This window comes from Borostomias antarcticus, assembly GCF_949987555.1.
Source record: "Borostomias antarcticus genome assembly, chromosome: 1".
Lineage (NCBI taxonomy): Eukaryota > Metazoa > Chordata > Actinopteri > Stomiiformes > Stomiidae > Borostomias > Borostomias antarcticus.
Genome location: NC_140234.1, coordinates 48062458 through 48081854, shown reverse-complemented (window position 1 = coordinate 48081854; position 19397 = coordinate 48062458). Strand labels below are relative to the sequence as shown.

General features: G+C 50.6%; 3 protein-coding genes across 6 annotated transcripts; 2 read left to right on the top strand and 1 right to left on the bottom strand.

Moving 5' to 3' along the window:
* Positions 1-410: 410 nt before the first annotated feature.
* On the top strand, positions 411-2432 carry scg2a (secretogranin II a; the record flags this gene model as incomplete). Its single annotated transcript, XM_084448474.1, has 1 exon — positions 411-2432. One exon carries the CDS (start codon positions 411-413, stop codon positions 2430-2432), a length of 2022 nt encoding a protein of 673 aa, XP_084304600.1.
* Positions 2433-3134: 702 nt separating this feature from the next.
* On the bottom strand, positions 3135-12309 carry ap1s3a (adaptor related protein complex 1 subunit sigma 3a). 4 transcript variants are annotated; one of them, XM_084443923.1, is made up of 7 exons: positions 12178-12294; positions 6071-6894; positions 5844-5981; positions 5092-5270; positions 4431-4539; positions 4075-4212; positions 3135-3811 (listed from the first exon to the last, which is right to left on the bottom strand). In XM_084443923.1, exons 2-7 carry the CDS (start codon positions 6077-6079, stop codon positions 3776-3778), a joined length of 609 nt encoding a protein of 202 aa, XP_084300049.1. In that variant the 5' UTR covers positions 6080-6894; positions 12178-12294; the 3' UTR covers positions 3135-3775. The 4 variants fall into 4 exon arrangements, with proteins under 4 accessions (XP_084300049.1, XP_084300050.1, XP_084300048.1 ...); XM_084443924.1 differs by lacking the exons at positions 5844-5981; positions 6071-6894 and having other exon boundaries at positions 12178-12309; XM_084443922.1 differs by lacking the exons at positions 3135-3811; positions 4075-4212; positions 4431-4539; positions 5092-5270; positions 5844-5981 and having other exon boundaries at positions 6077-6891; positions 12178-12295.
* A 529-nt stretch (positions 12310-12838) lies between these two features.
* Positions 12839-18666, top strand: dhrs12la (dehydrogenase/reductase 12-like a; the record flags this gene model as incomplete). The annotated part of the gene is made up of 10 exons (XM_084444559.1): positions 12839-12894; positions 15139-15272; positions 15467-15549; positions 15667-15762; positions 15940-16021; positions 16110-16171; positions 16503-16607; positions 16796-16886; positions 17046-17183; positions 18551-18666. 10 exons carry the CDS (start codon positions 12839-12841, stop codon positions 18664-18666), a joined length of 963 nt encoding a protein of 320 aa, XP_084300685.1.
* Positions 18667-19397: the final 731 nt, after the last annotated feature.

Sequence of the window (19397 nt, the reverse complement as noted above, 5' to 3'; positions counted from 1 at the left end):
TGTGCAGAACACAAAAGCAACAAGCATGCTGGTCGAAGTGAATAAATCCCATTTCTACATCCCTGGTAGCCTGCAGTAGCCTATCTTATTTGGTGCAGGTGGAGCGTGAATGCTTATTATAGCCTACAGTTGCAAAAGGAGCAAAACACTCAAACCAGAAAACACAAAGACAAATTACAGTAGTTATTCAAAACCCAGTTTTGACAATGCCAAAAGCCCCAAAACTAGTCCTTTCAGATGTTCCATTTCGATGTTTGAAACCAGATCCCTTGAACAGGTGACAGGAGCACGCAGCAGGCAGTAGCCTACAGTATATTGGAAATGTCACTGCTCTGAGCCCTGAAAACGTTAGCCAAAACCCAAAGGTCATTATTGACATGTCCTCATTTGTTCCCTGTCTAGGCGAGACCATGCCGTCACTGCCCAAGCTCTCCACAGCAGGGATGGCCTTCCTCCATCATTTCCTCCCCCTCTTCTTCCTGCTCATCCTGGACTCCACTGATGTCCTGGGGTCTTCTCTGAGGGAACACAGGCTGAGGGGCAGTGAGCCGGACCCTCAGAAAGGGACACCCTATCTGCCCCCCAACGCAGACATGCTCAAAGCCCTGGAGTACATTGAGAGCCTGCACCAGCAAACCGGACCAGCCCCCCAAGAACAGGCCCCCCTCACTCCAGACTACGACACCGGCATGGACGACACAGAAAAACGACGCTCCATGCTAAGACTAGTTTCTCCAGCTCAAAGCCAGAGTCAGGCTGGGCGAGCCCAAGATGAGCAAGAGGAGGTGGAGGAGGAGGAAGAAGGCAATGAGGAAGACAAGACCCAGGAGTGGCTCCAAGCTGTGCTTAGTACTCTTGAACAGAGTGAAAAGACCCCCAAACCCGCCCCTGTACGACCTAGCGCTGCTCGCCAGCCTCTGACGGGGAAAGGCCACAGACCTGCGAAGGAGGACGAGGAGGAGAGCCAGAAGGGAGGTGGCGTGTATCCGTCGCCAATGCAGCAACATGGCAGCCGAGCTCACAGGAAGTACCCACTGATGTTTGAAGACGCAGAGGGGGAGAATAACGAGGAGCCGAGAGGCTCAGACCCTGACAGCCAATTCAAACGCACCAATGAGAATGTGGAGGAGAAGTACACGCCCCAGAACCTTGCCACTCTGCAGTCTGTGTTCGAGGAACTGGGGAGGCTGGCCAACGGCAAGGCCGGACACAAACGCCAGGCCACCACCGAGGATGACGACGATGAAGAGGAAGAAGATGCTGATATGTTTAGAGTGAGGGGCCCAGACTATGATGATGTGACTGGAGGAGAGGACTGGACTCCAATGGAACAGATCGAGACCGAGGAGGGAGAGAGAGACAACAGGGATGAGTTGGACCGAGGCCTTGAAAATGATGATGATGAATATGATGATGATGAAGATGAAGATGAGGAGGAGGAGAATTACCAGGTCAAGAGGTCAACCCAACCTGGTCCAGGAGAAGATCCAGATGACATCACCAAGCTGGTGGACTACTATCTTTTAAAGGTGCTGGAAAAAAAAGAAGAGGAGCAGAAAAGAGAGCTGGAAGAGGAGGAACGAAAGGCTGAGAGGAGGAGTGTGGCTCAGTCCCAAAACAGTGACATCGACCCACAGGCCCTCTACCAGTTCATCAGAATCTCACAGAAGTTACAGATACCTCCAGAAGACCTGCTGGACATGCTGAAGACCGGAGAGACGACTAAACAAGACAGAACTCCACAGAGGAATCTGGCACAGACATGGATGCCCAACAATTTACCCAGGGCGGAGGATAAACTGACTCAGATGTCCTCTCACAAGAAATACAAGAGCCCCCCTGAGAAATTATACAGATGGCTGCCTGAGACCCAAACAAGCGACGTCCCGGAAGACATAAACACGGAAGATATTCTAAATATTCTCGGACTGGAAAGTGTGGGAAATCCAAAGGCAGTCCCACTCAAACAGAAACAGCATACGAGCTCGCAGTCACGGTTTTACGCGCCAGCTGGCAGGCAGGGAGGCTACACCCTCTCTCAAGCGCGCGTTCCCGATAAATCAAAGGATGACTACGATGATAATGTCGACGAAGACGAGCTGGCGACATATTTAGCGGCCCAAATTCTGACGCAGTATCCTGTGGCGGTGAACAACAAAGCAGACCAAAAGCGCGAATCTCAGCCTCCCTCGAGTAAAGAGCAGCCCGTGTTGGGAAAATTTGAGCAGGCGATACAGGACTATTTTGACCAAATCGACTCAGACAAAAACGCATTACAGAAAAGGCAGTCAGAAACCGAAGACATGGGCGGTGCGGCTCAAACTCAACCCTTGGATGACGACGCACTGCTGAACATTCTGAGCATCTTAAACCCAGAAACAGAAGAGAGCGAAGATAAGGACCTTAACGTAAAAACTGTCAAAGGAATGTAGATGGTGGGGATGTGTATATATATATTGTTTTGATGAGGGGAAATCATAAAGTATTTTGAAGAATAAAAACATGCAGCCGAGTTTCGTCTATTCCGTAGGTTTACTAAAACACTTTAATTGCCAATTTCTTCAGACCTCTATAGACTGATGTAGCTTCAGAGTGCCTATTCGTGGTAGTAACTGGGGTTTGTGGTATAGTAGCTTTATTCGATGTTTTTTATCTTTATTTTTATAGGCACTATACAACAGACCACTAGGCTATAGTTCAGATTGCTCACCAGCCGCATTTCAACGCACGTTGCATACAGCCAAATCAGTGTCAGCCAAATCAGTGTCGGATCCTTCAGATCTACTTATGTTCTACATTTATATTTCTTACGTGTGTTCGATAATGTGTGATGTTCTGAAGTTAATAAAGCATTGACTTTATTTTTTCCTCACTGTGTAATGTTTCCTCATTCGGAGAGCACAGAACAAGTTGCAGTTACGTAGCTTCCTACTGTAGAACCTCCCTTGAAGATATTTTCAATGTTGGATTATTTTGCTGTTCATCTCAACTAGCGTACATTGCAAATAGCCTATTGAAGATGTCGGCAACATTATTGAGCACGTTTCAGCACCACGGACAGTTCTGGTCGCAGTGAATCAGACATAAATCCATGAGCAATTCTCTCAACAACAGGTGGAGACAAAACAAAGCAAAACACTGAACAGTCTTTATACGGAAAATAGGCCTACATATAAACGCATGTATTAAGAGCATAAGCCCATATTGGAGGACACTTACAAAGTGATGAATATTTGTTCCTAAAACAGTGCCTTAGAATATGTCCATTATCGACAGTAGACACCTAGACCTATAGATTCCACCCCTGAGAAATGTTCCAGAGCTTGTGAATGCAAATACACTGGAAGATAATTACAAAGACAATCAACTGTTCACAGCTATTTTCATACAACAGGATAACAGGAGACTAAACGGAGCTATCTCCTGTTTTTTGCTGGTAAATCTCTCCTTCCCATGCTGTAATTCTCTGAGTAGTCTAAGACACACATGCTTGATAAAAGGATTTCCCAAAAGTCAAAATTGTATTCTTCAAAAACGGAAGTCTAAATGCTTCTTCAAGTCTGTCATACAGTACTGTATATGCACGCAAATCATTAATTTGACTTTTAAAATGGTAGAACAGTGTCACATCGTAATACATCTTAGAGTATGCCTACAGTATGTTTGTATATGAAATGTTAAGGCACAATCATATCTGGAGAAATAATATCTTTAGGCCACATCCGAGATGGATTCAGTCCCGAGACCTCGTTTGTAGGCAGGCTTTCTCATAACGTCAGTAGGCAGGCTTGCTCATGTATTCCTCCATTGTCTGGGAGAGAGAGTACAAATAAATAAAATAAATAAAAAAATAAAACGTATTTGATTCATGTTACACCACCATCTACCATCACATTAACAAAAATGAATACCTTAAAATTGGATAATAATAGTGATTTCAAACGGATTTTCATTCATAGGACCGAATTACTAGATAGTTTTGAGTAGCCTATATAGTATGTTAAGGTTAGGTTTACTTATTCTACACCATACTATGCCATAGTAAGTGTTATATTATAGGAACTCCTTGATTACCTCCTGCTGAGTGTCTGCCTCCTCTATACAGACCCCTACAGCTGTTTTGGACGTCTCCAGGATCTCCCCTCCCATCAGAAACTCGTCTAGGATGAAATATGCCTTCTCAAAGTTGAAAATGAGGTCCAGCTCACACACCTGCAGCCACCAAGACCAAACACACATTAAAATGACATCTTTATCAGCCGATGTGTGTATGAATAAAAAAATAATAATAAAAAATAAAAAAACGTTTTTTACAAAACGTTTGTAACAACCATCTCAACAGCTGTTAAATTAAATTCACGTTTACAAGCAAAATGCCTGAGCTCAAAGTGCCCAGCGTCAACATTGCCAGGGCCGGCCATCACTCGTACGTTGCCAAAGTATTTGTCCAGCAGCTCCACGTATCTGTGCAGCACCTCCAGGGCCAGGAGCTCATTGTCCTGGTCCTCCAGACCACAGCAGAAGTACAGACTGGCATACCTATATGAGGGGAGGTCAAAGGTCAGGGGTTAGGTTGACTGAATAGGCCTATAGTAGTGATTATGGAGATTGTGACTGTACCCATTCTGTGGATGTGACATTCAAAATGAAAGGGATAGAGGGACTTATTGTACTGAACCTGAAGCAAGTAGTTTATGCTTTTAAATAGATGTGATGTTCTTCAGAACGTATCTGTGCCTGTCTTCTGTGTCTTTAGCATGTGTGTTTAACCTGACTTGGCCTGTTCAGTCGCCGCCTTGGGAGTCGGCGTATGTGTATGTGCGAGCAGCATATATTTGGTGTGTGTGTGTGTGTGTGTGTGTGTGTGTGTGTGTAAAAACCAGCGAGGAGAAGTGGTATTTAGGAGACTAAACAAGAATAATTTCTCTCTCTCTCCAGACAAACTGGAGATAAACTCTCTCCAGACAGTTTTCATAGACAAGAGAGGTTGGAAGGATAGGTTCTTTCCACCACAGTGAAAAAGAAACAGAATGGCATAGAAACACACGTAGCCAGACGCCTCTATATATCTTTCTTTCCTCTTCCAGTCACCTCTTGTAGACGATCTTCAGGTCCCTCCAGTGGACGAAGTTGCAGGAGCGTGGCTCGCGGGCCAGCACCATCAGGGTCATGTCCCGGATCACCTTCTTCTTCTCCCGCTCCGTCAGCGGCGCGAACCACTTCTGCAGCCGCAGCTTCCCCTGACGGCTGAACAGCAGCAGGAAGCGCATCTGGATGGGACAGGAAGTACAGTAAGAGCGACGCAGAGGCAAATCATGGACAGTATGGGTATTATGGGATAGGATTAGTCTATCAGAAGGCGGGTCGTTGTAGACCGCATTAAGTGAGCACATTCTCCAAAGTGAAAAAAAAATACTATGGTGTAAGTGTATGGAATTGTTAAGATGGTTATCAAATTGTTTGCAGTGTGAATAAGTAGTGTTTTAGTGGGTCAGGTAACAGTGCTCCTTGGCTTCATGATGAGGAGGACAATGCTGTTGTGCGGTACGACCCGGGGGGACCAAAGAAGCGGCACAGAGCGGTTGATCCGTTAGCCCGTGGGTTTGTTTATTTCCAGGACGTAGGGAAGGGGATATGCGGGAGAAAGTGTGGTGCGCCGAATGGTCTCGGAGTATGGGATGTGTGAATACCTATGTGTAGTGCGTAGTGAAGACTATGTGTGTGGTCTACCGTGGGTGCGGGGTGATATAGGCGGGCAGGGTGTTGTATGTATGTGCGTGCGCCTGGCTACAGTACAGTCCGAGAGTCCAAGGGATGTCCGAGGGAGGAGGCGAGCGTGGTACCGGGAGATCCGTCCGAGGGTGTCCAGGGGTTCGGGGGTGGTTCGAGGGGTTCTGTGGGTCCGGGGAGACGGGGAAGGGATCCGCGGGAGGCCGAGAGGAACTGGGGCCGGAGAGACGCGAGGGAGGGTCCGTGGGAATCTTGGAATAAAAACACAAAACGGGGTAAGGCAGGGTCCGGGAAAGAAAAGGCAAGTTTGACTAGGAATCACAGGGAGCGAGATTTGTACCGTGTACATAAGGCTACGATCTGGCGATGAACTGCCGGTCCCGCTGGTTCTTGTAGCAGCGGAGGCAATCAGCGACAGGTGCGCTGATTGCCTGATGGAGACCGGCTGCGTCGTCGCCTAGCCAACGCTCTCATTGAGCGCGCAGAGGTGGTGGGCTGGTCAGACGGCGTCGGAGAGGCAGACCGTGACGCGCTCCGCGCACGCCCCACAACAGTACCCCCCTCCCGACGCGAGACTCCCGGCGAGCGCCCAAGGGCGTCAGGGTGGGCCCGATAGAAGTCGGCCAACAGGGCAGGGTCAGCCAGATAGGAAGGGGGCACCCAGCTCCGGTCTTCGGGGCCGAAACCCACCCAGTCCACCAAGTACTGGAACCCCCGGCCCCGACGCCGGACGGCGAGCAGCCGCTTGACGGGCCACACCTGGTCGCCGTCCTCGAGGACACGGGGAGGAGGGGGAGCTGAGACAGGGGGCGACAGGGCACTGACAGACACCGGTTTAAGTAGTGACACATGGAACACCGGGTGCACCTTCAGGGATGGAGGGAGGGAGAGACGTACCGCGGTGGGGTTGATGACCCGGTCGATGGTATAGGGCCCCACGTAGCGGGGAGCGAGCTTCCGGGAGGGGACCTGGAGAGGGAGATCCCTGGCCAGAAGCCAGACGCGCTGGCCGGGGCGGTACAGGGGAGCCGGAACCCGCCGTCGATTGGCGCAACGCCGGGACCGCTCCGTGGCTCTCAGCAGCGCAGCACGGGCGACCTTCCATATGCGCCGACACCGCCGGAGATGGGCCCGAGTGGACGGAACCGCCACCTCGGACTCCTGCTGGGGGAACATAGGTGGTTGGTAACCCAGGGAACACTCAAAAGGCGACATACCCAGTGCTGAGCTGGTCATGGAGTTGTAGGCGTACTCCACCCAGGCCAGGTACTTGCTCCAGGAGGCGGGGCTGCGGGAGGTGGCACAGCGCAGCATCGCCTCCAGGCTTTGGTTGGTCCGCTCCGCCTGCCCGTTGGTCTGGGGGTGGTACCCGGAGGAGAGGCTAACCGTGGCCCCAATCCCCTTGCAGAAGGCCTGCCACACCCGAGAGGTGAACTGGGGACCACGGTCAGAGACGATGTCCTGGGGTATGCCGTGGAGCCGGACGATGTGGGAGACGAGGAGGTCGGCGGTCTCCGCAGAGGAGGGGAGTTTGGGCAGAGCCACAAAGTGGGCGGTCTTGGAAAACCGGTCGACGATGGTGAGGATCACGGTGTTGCCCTGGGACCTGGGGAAACCTGTGACAAAGTCGAGCCCGATGTGGGACCAAGGCCGACTGGGAACCGGTAGGGGACGTAGGAGGCCCGCCGGAGGTCGATGGGACGCCTTGTTCCGGGCACAGGTGACGCAGGCTGCAACGAACTCCCTGGTGTCAGCCGCTATGGAGGGCCACCAATAGCGCCGCTGGAGGAAGGTCAGCGTGCGGTGGGCGCCGGGGTGGCAGGCAAAACGGCTGGAATGGCCCCACTCGAGGACCCGAGAACGCACCAGGGTCGGGACATAGAGGCGGTTGAGGGGTCCGTTGCCTGGGCCTGGCTGGGCGCGAAGAGCCGCCCTGACCACAGAGTCGATGGCCCAGGTGACGACACCCACCACTCGGGCTGGGGGCAGGATGGGGTCAGGGGTGTCGGGGTCGGCTGCCTCCTCCGCGAACTGCCGGGAGAGGGCGTCCGCCTTGGTGTTTCGGGAGCCTGGGCGGTAGGAGAGGGTAAAATCAAAACGGCTGAAAAATTGGGCCCAGCGTGCCTGCCGGTCGTTTAACCGCTTGGCGGTCTTGATGTAGGTGAGGTTGCGATGGTCTGTCCACACCAAGAACGGCAGCTCAGCCCCCTCGAGCCAGTGCCGCCACTCAACCAGGGCCTCGTGGACTGCCAGCAGCTCCCTGTTCCCCACGTCGTAGTTGCGTTCTGCGGGGGTGAGACGCCGGGAGAAAAACGCGCAGGGGTGGAGCGGTTTGCCCTCTTCAGACCGCTGGGAGAGGACGGCTCCGACGCCCGTGTCTGACGCGTCCACCTCCACGACGAACGGCCGGGCTGGGTCTGGATGGCCGAGCACCGGAGCCTCCGTGAACAACCCCTTCAGGGTCTCAAACGCAGCGTCCGCCTCCGGGGTCCAGGAAAAAACTCGAAGAGTGGATGTGAGCTCGTGGAGAGGGGCTGCCACCTTGCTGAAGCCACGGATGAAACGGCGATAGAACCCCGCAAACCCCAGGAACTGACGCAATTCAGTCCGGTTGGTGGGTTGGGCCCACTCCACCACCGCCTTCACTTTTCGGGGGTCGGTCCGGACGTGCCCCCCCTCCACTATGTACCCCAGGAACTCCACTGAGGCCGCGTGAAACGTGCATTTCTCCGCTTTAACATACAGGCGGTTCTCCAAGAGCCGCTGGAGGACCAGGCGGACATGCTGCTCGTGCTCCTGCTGGGAGCGGGAAAAAATAAGAATGTCGTCCAGGTAAACAACAACAAAAATATTTAACATGTCCCGCAAAACGTCATTCACGAGGGCTTGGAAAACGGCAGGGGCATTTGTGAGCCCGAACGGCATTACCAGGTATTCAAAGTGCCCAAGGTGTGTGTTAAACGCCGTCTTCCACTCGTCGCCCTCCCTGACACGGACGAGATGGTAAGCGTTGCGCAGGTCTAATTTCGTGAAAATGACAGAGGTGGTGAGAGGCTCAAACGAGGAACTAAGGAGAGGGAGGGGATATTTGTTCTTGATGGTGATGTCGTTGAGCTGACGGTAATCGATGCAGGGCCTGAGCGAGCCGTCCTTCTTGCCAACAAAAAAAAAACCCGCTGCCACCGGGGATGAAGAGGGACGGATGATACCAGAGGCAAGGGACTCGGATATATACTCCCGCATCGCCTTTTTCTCGGGGAGGGAGAGGTTATACAACCGGCTAGAGGGACGCGGCGCATCCGGGATGAGGTCGACCGCGCAGTCGTAGGGTCTATGGGGAGGTAGAGAGAGAGCGCGTTCCTTGCTGAACACGGGGGCTAGGTCGTGGTAAATAGTAGGAACGCCAGACAGATCCGGAGGTAAGGGGTCAGGCTTGAGCGTCCTAGGGGAGCCAGGGGCAGAACGGAGACAGTTGGCGTGGCATGCGACGCTCCATCCGAGGATCTGCCCTGTGGACCATGAGACGTGGGGATCGTGTCTCTGGAGCCAGGGTCTCCCTAACACGAGCGGGGCCGTGGGCGAACAAATAACAAAAAAACGCATGGTTTCTACATGGTTGCCGGAGATGGAGAAGGAAAGGGACTTAGTGCTGTGTGTAACTTTCCCTAGTGTGTGCCCATCCAGGGCGTAGGCAACCAGAGGGGTTTCCAGGAGAACAAGGGGGATACCAGCCTGCCGGACAAGCGTGCTGTCAATGAAACTGTCGTCTGCCCCAGAGTCCAGAAAAGCGCTAACGGTCAATGACTGGCTGTCCCAGGAGATCGAGGCAGGGAATAACATACTAGGTGAGCTCTTGTTCTGGGGCAGCGTCAGGTGGCTTACTAGTAACCCCTCAGCTAGTAAGCCCTGTCTTTTGGGCGGGTAGGACAGGCACGGATGAAGTGACCGGGCTCCCCACAGTATAAACAAAGCCCTCCGCGCATGCGCTGTTCGCGCACCGCTTCCGAGAGCCGTGACCGGGCTACCTGCATCGGTTCCTCCTCGGACTCGGCTGGACGGAGAGCCGGTGCACGCTCGTTGGGTGTCGTGAACCGTGGTTCGGGGTGGAATCGGGGAGCCGGGGGAGAGGATCTAGGGGCCGCTGGAGGAAGACGGTGACAGCGCTCGGCGCGTCTCTCACGGAGACGTTGGTCCATCATGAGAGCCAGGTCCACCAGCTGGTTGTAGGTCTCGGGTCTGTCCCTCATAAGACCGTCCTTGACAGCCTCGCTAAGGCCCCGTCGGTAGGCACTGAGGAGGGCCTTGTCTCCCCACCCACTGTCGGCCGCAAGGATGCGGAATTCAACGGTATACTCCGCGACAGAACGAGAGCCCTGCTGGATTACATGGAGGCGTGTAGCGGCGTCACATCCGTCTACGGGGTGGTTAAACACCAGAGTGAACTCCCTACGGAACCGCATAATCTGAGGTGAGTAACCCGTTCTGATCTAGCGCGGCTGTAGCCCATCTAAGGGCCCTACCTGTGAGGAGTGACATGATGTATGCCACCCTAGCCCCGTCAGAGGCGTACCGGCTAGGTTGGTAGCGAAATGCTAATTCGCATTGACTGAGGAACCCACGGCAGAGATCGAAGTCGCCCTCGTAGGGCCTAGGGGTGGCTAGGTTCGGCTCTCTCTCCGGAGCGACGGGCGCAGGAGCCTGGTACGGGGGAGACGCTGCCATGGGTTGAGCGGCGGGGGGCGGAGGTTGGGACTGCGCCCGAGCGGTGCTGTCCAGCTGATCCAGACGAGCCACAATCAGTGCAAAGGCGTCGGTGAGCTGGGTCTCCAGGCTGGCTAGCCGTCCCTCGTGCCGCTGGACAGCCCCAGAGAGAACGGAGAGGGCCGAGACGTTGGGTACCGGTGGAGCCGGGGCGTCAGCCGCCCCTGTGCCGCTGGGGTCCGTCAGGGCCAGATCGTAATGTTGTGCGGTACGACCCGGGGGGACCAAAGAAGCGGCACAGAGCGGTTGATCCGTTAGCCCGTGGGTTTGTTTATTTCCAGGACGTAGGGAAGGGGATATGCGGGAGAAAGTGTGGTGCGCCGAATGGTCTCGGAGTATGGGATGTGTGAATACCTATGTGTAGTGCGTAGTGAAGACTATGTGTGTGGTCTACCGTGGGTGCGGGGTGATATAGGCGGGCAGGGTGTTGTATGTATGTGCGTGCGCCTGGCTACAGTACAGTCCGAGAGTCCAAGGGATGTCCGAGGGAGGAGGCGAGCGTGGTACCGGGAGATCCGTCCGAGGGTGTCCAGGGGTTCGGGGGTGGTTCGAGGGGTTCTGTGGGTCCGGGGAGACGGGGAAGGGATCCGCGGGAGGCCGAGAGGAACTGGGGCCGGAGAGACGCGAGGGAGGGTCCGTGGGAATCTTGGAATAAAAACACAAAACGGGGTAAGGCAGGGTCCGGGAAAGAAAAGGCAAGTTTGACTAGGAATCACAGGGAGCGAGATTTGTACCGTGTACATAAGGCTACGATCTGGCGATGAACTGCCGGTCCCGCTGGTTCTTGTAGCAGCGGAGGCAATCAGCGACAGGTGCGCTGATTGCCTGATGGAGACCGGCTGCGTCGTCGCCTAGCCAACGCTCTCATTGAGCGCGCAGAGGTGGTGGGCTGGTCAGACGGCGTCGGAGAGGCAGACCGTGACGCGCTCCGCGCACGCCCCACAACAAATGCTCCAGTGTTCTTTAGGTCAAACCTTGCTAAGTTAATAAGTAACTTCAGAACATGCACAACTTGTGTAGACATAGAGCGCACACAGGTCTACTCTATGCACACACACACACACACACACACACACACACACACACACACACACACACAAACACGCGCGCACACACACACACACACACACACACACACACACACAAACCAGCAGTAAGTTTTTAATAATACCTCATGGTATGATCTCAGTCATATAATCACTCTTGGTCATGCCCTACAATTATTCAGTGTTGCAGTCAACAACCCTGAAATAGACTACTGACCTAATTTAAGCTTAGGCTACACAGTCTACTAAAGTTTCTATCTTAAAAGAAAGCAGGGTGTGATGATATGGGGTATTTTGTTGATGGGTACACACTACTTATAAAACGACGTTGGAGGATTTAGAAGTTGTCGTACAAATTGACCTGCGGTCCATACGCATCCGACAACACTTCTGATAAAAGAGGAACATGCAAACAGGTGGCAATAAAACGACTCGGAACACACCAACTAAAGCAAAAGTAAAATAGCCTATAGGCGTGTAGCCGATGCCACTGCAAACAGTGTGTTCACCTGTCTACCGGAATATAAATGAACCCGAACTCTTCTTCCCCTTTAGAAGAGGTGTGTAGCCTAGTCTATATAATTTCTATACCTTATGAATGCCAAACTCCTGAACATTAAGCGAATATTAAAAAACTCACCATCTTGCCACTGCAATTTGTGAGTAGTGCAGTTTAAGTTCGCCTGTATTTCTCCTGAAAATATCTTATTTTAAGTTCTTGACCAAAACACTAGTATCTTTGGAGGAGACATCCTCGGGTCTCCCAGAATGCTGTGCGTAAAGTTGCGAAAGCTCCAGGCGGCACCGCGCCCTGTTTTCCTCTCGCCGCCTCGGGATTGGCTCACACCTGTCAGATCGAGCTGGGCAAGGTGCACTAGTAGGCTACAGCGATTGCCATGGGGAGTAGTCTGGTCTTCTTGTGTCAAACTGGCGTATGTCAAGTGTGGCCACGCTGGATAAAGTCATAATAAAATTTGTTAAAGATTATCTGGCATCGCTCACGCCAAACCTATTATAAATCATAAACAGGTCTATTGCCTAGTCGGTCTTCACAAACGAGGAATTTGCTTTGGTATTTCTAATGTTGCACATAAGGCACATATCCATTCACTTGTATAGGCTAAAGGCTTTCAAAAGCACAGTCATTGCCGATTGAACTTGAATGAACCACATCAGAGCTGCCTCGCCGCTGGGTGGCCAGGTGCCACCCGGTACGATGCAAATTCACACACGTGGTTTTGGTCCATGTTAAAACGGGAGGACAGAGCGCAGTTACGGTCGAGAGGATTCCGGAGGTCACCATGTCTCTTTACCGAAACTCCGCCTGGTTTCTGAAAGGACTGACTGAATTTACCAGGTAAGACAAAACTTTTGTCAATTTGTCAATTTTTACTTTGCTGAAGTGTTGAGGCCTAGTTATTTTATTATTTATAGGACAACCTCTTGCCTCCCCTCCAACCCCCCCCCCCTCCGACCATTCAATGAATAGTCAATAACATTAATTTATCAATAGGCTACTATTTTCTGGTGCCTGTGTGTCATGGATCAAACAAATTACATCTAACTGTAATCAATGAAAGGTAATGTCCTGTTTTTTTGTTTTTAGTTTTTTAATCAATATTTATATTCATAATATTATATAGGTCACTGTAAATAATTTCCTTGTACAATAGTTGAGGTATGGGAGTGTGGATGGGAGAGGGTAAGCGAGCTGTCTGTATCTGTGTATTTGTAGTGTATGTTATGTTATGTTGTTTTGTCTGTATGTCTTTATAATCTTGTATTTGTGTTTCTAGGACCCCCTCGTAAATGAGATGTTGCATCTCAAGGGGCTATCCTTCCAATACATTCAAATTTAAATATGTCTCTCCGCATTACATCCAGGACACATCCACCCACAGTGTGTGTGTGTGTGTGTGTGTGTGTGTGTGTGTGTGTGTTTGTGTTTGCACATGCATTCGTGCATATTAGTGCCTGCGCATACTGTAAATCCACATCTATGATTTTTTTAACCTTGTCCACAACCATCGTGTGTTTGTTCATTTTTGTTGTAAGAACTCTGGATATACTGTATATTATTGTATTGCATTTCCAAATAGCAGACTGCCCTGTGTGATGCAAGCATACTGTTTGTAGATCTATTGGCTGACTGATGAGAATCCTGCCTTTGACTGTACGTCTGCCATACTTATAATGTGACACTGATTTTAAGATGATCTGAAACTGTATCTATAGGGAGTTCATAGCGAAAGTTTATGTTTGTCAGTTTAAGATCTAAAATGATAAATATCACCATGTTTCACAGAAGGTATTCTCTATCAGCCTAGATCAGCCTCTATCAACTTATGTGGAATTAGTAGAAGGCCATAGGGAGTCATAGAGCAACAATACTAGATATAGTTCAGGTTGAAGTGCCTTGCTCAATGGCACAAGGGTCTTGAAACCAGGTTGACATGTATCTCTAACTATCTTCTGAATGACCAACCCATAGGGTGGACTAACTCTGCCTGTAGTCATTGCTTCTGCTAGTTAGGAGCCAGAATCATCACACAGGATATGAGAACTGTCAGTGAACTAGGAACTGCTCCAACAGACAGGAGTGAAATCCACAGAAAGTTCTGTTTTAAAGTCAGCCTAACTGAGAAGCACTTGATTGAACTCTGCTCTTGATCTGCACTTAATTGGAACTTTTAACGGTGTGTACTAGCCCTCAGCAATACAACTACGATAGACTGAAACTAATGGCTTATCCTCAGGCCACACACTGTCCTTCCACACCATAACAACAACGATAACCCCTCTGAAGAAGAGGTGCTTTTGTCGTCCTTTCCCTCATCCCTTTGTTCAGTGTTGTCTTTTCTCCCAGAAAGCCTTCTCTTTCTTTCTCCGTCTCTCCATCCCTCCCTACCCGCCCCGGACCCGGCCTGCACTAATAGCTTGCTGCATGACACGGCGGAACAGAGCTCGCATTTAGCCCCAAAATAATCGCTAAATGTGGCAGCGCCTTGCTCCCTCTGACCCCCCCCCCCCCCCCCCCGGAGCCTTGCAAACAATAGCTGCCATTGAGGTGCTTGACTCCACGCACACAAGCCGCTGTCGCTGTCACCAGTGGGGGCCTCAGATCCATCCCCTGCACTCTCCTCCTCCTCTCATTAGCAAAGGGATGATGCAAGATGCCGCGTCTCTTTGTTAGTGCCTGAATGTGTGAACTTGTCCTGATCTGACACGGTGGCTGTGGGGTTGTCTCTGGATACACGTTGACCTTGTATCACCCTGTGCAGTTTACATGTTTATGACATACAGTACTTGGTTACTGATGCACACACAGCCACACAGACACACACACACATACATGCACACATGCACACACACACACACGCACACACAGACACGCACGCACACACACACAGACACGCACACACACACACACACAGACACGCACACACACACACACACACACACACATACACACGCACACACACACACACACACACACACACGCACACACACACACACAGCATAAATACAGTCCAAAATCCATCTAAGCATTGGAGACTTTTTTCAACACTTAACAATGTGTATGTGTGTGTGTGTGTTGTAGGAATGCCTTCCTGTCAGCAGCTAAGCGGTTTGTGGAGAAGGACCTGGAGGTGTCCATGGCCGGCAGGTCCTTCATGATCACAGGAGCCAACAGCGGCATAGGGAGAGCTGCTGCCATGGCCATCGCCAAGAGAGGTACGCTACAGTCGACATCCTGTCCAGGAAGTGGCAGGGTTGTAATTCAAAGCTGGCACTATTTGGTGCACTTGTTTCCCAGTATTACCGATAACAGCAGATTCATTGAAGCATAACAATGAAGCAGTAATAGATGGGTCCGCTGAGGGAGTGAAAGCCAGTGACCTGGTGTGCCTCCCCTCATACCCCCACAGGTGGTACGATCCACATGGTGTGCAGGAACAAGGACAAGGCAGAGGAGGCCAGGGCTGACATCGTCAAGGAGACAGGAAATAAGGTAAGTATAGGGACAACCCAACCAAAAACCTACAGGGGGCGGGAGGGGTCTTTTTGACCCCTGTACTTTATAAACCGGAACCTACTCACAACCTCACAAGTATTTCTGTCTCATCAGGAAGTGTATGTTCACATTCTGGACCTGAGTGAGACCAGGAAGGTGTGGGAGTTCGCCGAGGCCTTCAAAAAGAAGTACAAAGCTCTCAATGTCCTGGTGAGCAATGAGGAAGTTTGATCTCCACCCGCAGCCATGCTTGGATGATCCTACGGCATGCGGTATAAAGTTATGGAACACTGCTACCAACGAGTGTCTCCTTCCCTTTGGCCCTTGTCTTGTTCCTGAGTTTACGGTGGGGTTTATTTATTCATGTGTGTTTTGCTATCCGGACAGATTAACAATGCAGGGTGCATCATGACCCAGAGGGAAGTCAACACTGAAGGACTCGAGAAAAGCTTTGCCTGCAACGTCCTGGGTGAGTAGAGGAGGAGACACGTTTGAGATGCCTTCCCTGGACACACTGGTTAAAACACAACAACTTCCTCCTCTTTTCTCTTCTCTAGGTGTGTATATTCTGACCAAGGCTCTGATCCCCTTACTGGAGAAGAGTCCAGACCCCAGAGTGGTGAGTCACCAACCAACAATCCTTGGCTTGTTTACTTAGAGGAGTGTCCCTGTGTGAACTGCTGGACATCTCGCCTTCTCTCTCTCTTTCTACCACCCTCCCCTCTTACACACACACACATACACACTGACACCCCCCCTTCAATATTAATGTCATACAACTAGTCAGTTCTGGTTGGCTGAACTCTGTTCATCATCATCATCATCATCAACAACAACAACAACAACAACAACAACAGAGGGATGTTTTTAAAGTGCTTCCTGTTTATAATTATTTAATGTGTCCTGTCCTGCTCCAAAACCCACGTCCTCTCCCCACATCCTTTCCTCAGATCACGGTGTCGTCTGGGGGAATGCTGGTGCAGAAGCTGAGGACCGGCAACCTGCAGTCAGAGATTGGGCGCTACGAAGGCCCCATGGTCTACGCCCAGAACAAGGTGTGGGTGGGAAATGAAATGTCACAGTACATACACCTACAGTATGATAGGATTCGCTTATATATAAGATTACACGGTTACACTGCTTGGTTTGTTGGTGATTCAAATAGTGATATCAAGCTTGAACTGGTCCCAGCATGTGTGTGTACGATATAGTTACTGTGTGTGTGTGTGTGTGTGTGTTACAGAGGCAGCAAGTGGTGATGACAGAGCAATTCGCCAAAGCCCACAGCAACATCCACTTCTCGGTGATGCACCCTGGCTGGGTGGACACCCCCGGTACTTAACACACGAGTACACTGTTACCGCTACTACTAAACGCTTACTACCGCATGAATACCAGCTAGAAATATGAATTACCTTTAACATTATATTGTTTGAATATATGTTAACATATATTCCTCTCTCTCTCTCTCTCTCTCTCTCTCTCCCTCATAGCGGTGGCCAACGCCATGCCTGACTTCCACAGCTCTATGAAGGAGAGCCTGAGGACCCCGGAGCAGGGGGCGGACACCGTGGTGTGGCTGGCCGTGTCCGAGGCTGCCGGTGCCAGGCCCAGCGGGCGCTTCTTCCAGGGTAGGAGAGACGTCCACTTCTGTGCCCTCCTCTTCTACTGGATGGCACGCTTTGATTATTTCCATAGTTTGATGCATTGTGGGTTTTGTCGGTTGACTACCTGAAGCCGTAGACACGCGGATGGAGTTTCGACATAGGAGGCAGGAGGAGAAGGATAGCTATTGTAGAATCCAGTAGAATTAGCTTGTTGGCTAACATGTGAGGTTTTAATTTTTCCTCTCGCTTTCTTTCTCTCTCTCTCTCTCTCTCTCTCTCTCTCTCTCTCTCTCTCTCTCCCTTTATCTCTCTCTATCTCTTCTCACAATCAGCTCTCTGTGCCCCTGGAGAAAACAGGGGCTCTCTTAAAGACAGCCAATCCATTCAGTACAGAATACTTCTCAGTGCAAAGAATTTAGGAGAGTTGAAGGAGAGAGAGAGAGAGAGAGAGATGAGATGCAGTATTTGATCTTTGAGAGGGTGCGCCTTCCCAGTGTTTTGTTTGTGGTGCTAAACCAGTCACATAATTACAAGTTCCATACCCTAAGGTGGAAAGGTAGTGCAGACACAGGTGTTCAGGGTAACAGAATTTTATCAGTTTCACCGGTTTATTTTGGCAATGTGCCAAACAAATAATGCTAAGCGGAAACAGGCCTATTCTTTCGCCCCGATGGCCTTCATCAGAGCATGAAAGACAAGATGCAGTGTTTGTCAGAGTGCGTCAGTCAGGAGGCTTGGGGGTGTAGAGAGGAGAGGGGTGGTCTGGCATAGGTCCACTGCAGCTGGAGTGGGCGGCTCTTGGTACCAGATACTACCAGAGAGTACAGTGGATGTGCCCACACCCGCCCACACCCACACACATACACACACACACACACACACACAGTACTGTGACCTCAATGACTTACGGTAGAAGCGGCAGAGAAACTCCAATTGAGTCACACACACACACACGCACACACACACACACACACACACACACGCACACACACACACACACACACACACACACACACACACTGCTCTCATCAATATGCATTTCTTTACCCAGGTCAGGTCAGGGCTCCTAAGGGCAACATTTTTGCTTTGGTGAATCTTTTCTCTAACCTTATTAGCACAGGGTATATGGTAAGGGTATATGGTAAGGGTATATGGTAAGAAATTAATAAATTGCATGTGCTCCTAACAGATGATTATGTTGTTTATGAATTTATGCTATGGTTGTTCTATGCCTCTTTCGTTATCTGAATGTATGCTTGAGTGTGTGTGTCTGGGTTTGTGAGTGTGTGTGTACTGTATACAGTATACGTGTATATCTGTGGGAATAACTCTCTCTCTGTGTGTGTGTGTGTGTGTGTGTGTGTGTGTGTGTGTGTGTGTGTGTGTGTCAGACCGAAAGATGGTGTCTCCCCACCTGCCCCTGGCCTGGACCCACAGCTCACCATTAGAGGAACAGAAGTTCATGAGTGTCATGGAGGACCTGGCCAAGACTTTCCAGCCCCACTGAGCTACTGGGACCAGTGACACACGCACACACACACACGCACGCACACACACACACGCACGCACGCACGCACGCACACACACGCACGTAGGCACACACACTTCAGCATTGCTAATGCCAGCCTACACACATTGTGTGTTGCAGTTACGGCAATACTTTCTAACATTTTTCTAGCACTTCTTAAAAACAGCTATTTATTTTAACACTGGTGTATTTCTGCTTTCATTCATTCTTGCATAACCTGCACTTATAGTAAGTGAGCCATGTTTGATGGTCACTCTGCTTTGTCTTGGCCTTTCCTTGAAGAGGTCATGACCTTCTCTGTAAACTACTGATAGGGAAAGCACTGGTCAGTTTTGTCCATGTTAAACCCAACACACTCCTACTGCAATAGCACTCCATTTCACCCTGCCTCTTACCACAGTGACTTAATGGAAGCTGTCGCTCAGATGGGAATCTGATTCGACCTAAGTCACGTCACTCACCTCCATCTATCAATCACATGCCGCCGCTGGCCAATGGGCTCAACCTAACCTGCCTGGGTATGTTTGTCTTGAATGTCTCACCAACTAAATGTTATTTTATAATAGCAGCCCTGTGTTTGCTCATGAAGTAAAATACTAAAGACTGTATGTAAATAATCTCATATGCTCCGACACAAAAGTTGATAAGCGAATCTTAGATTGAGCCCTGGCTTGAGTGGTGCTTCCCTATCAGTCACACTAGAGAGACCA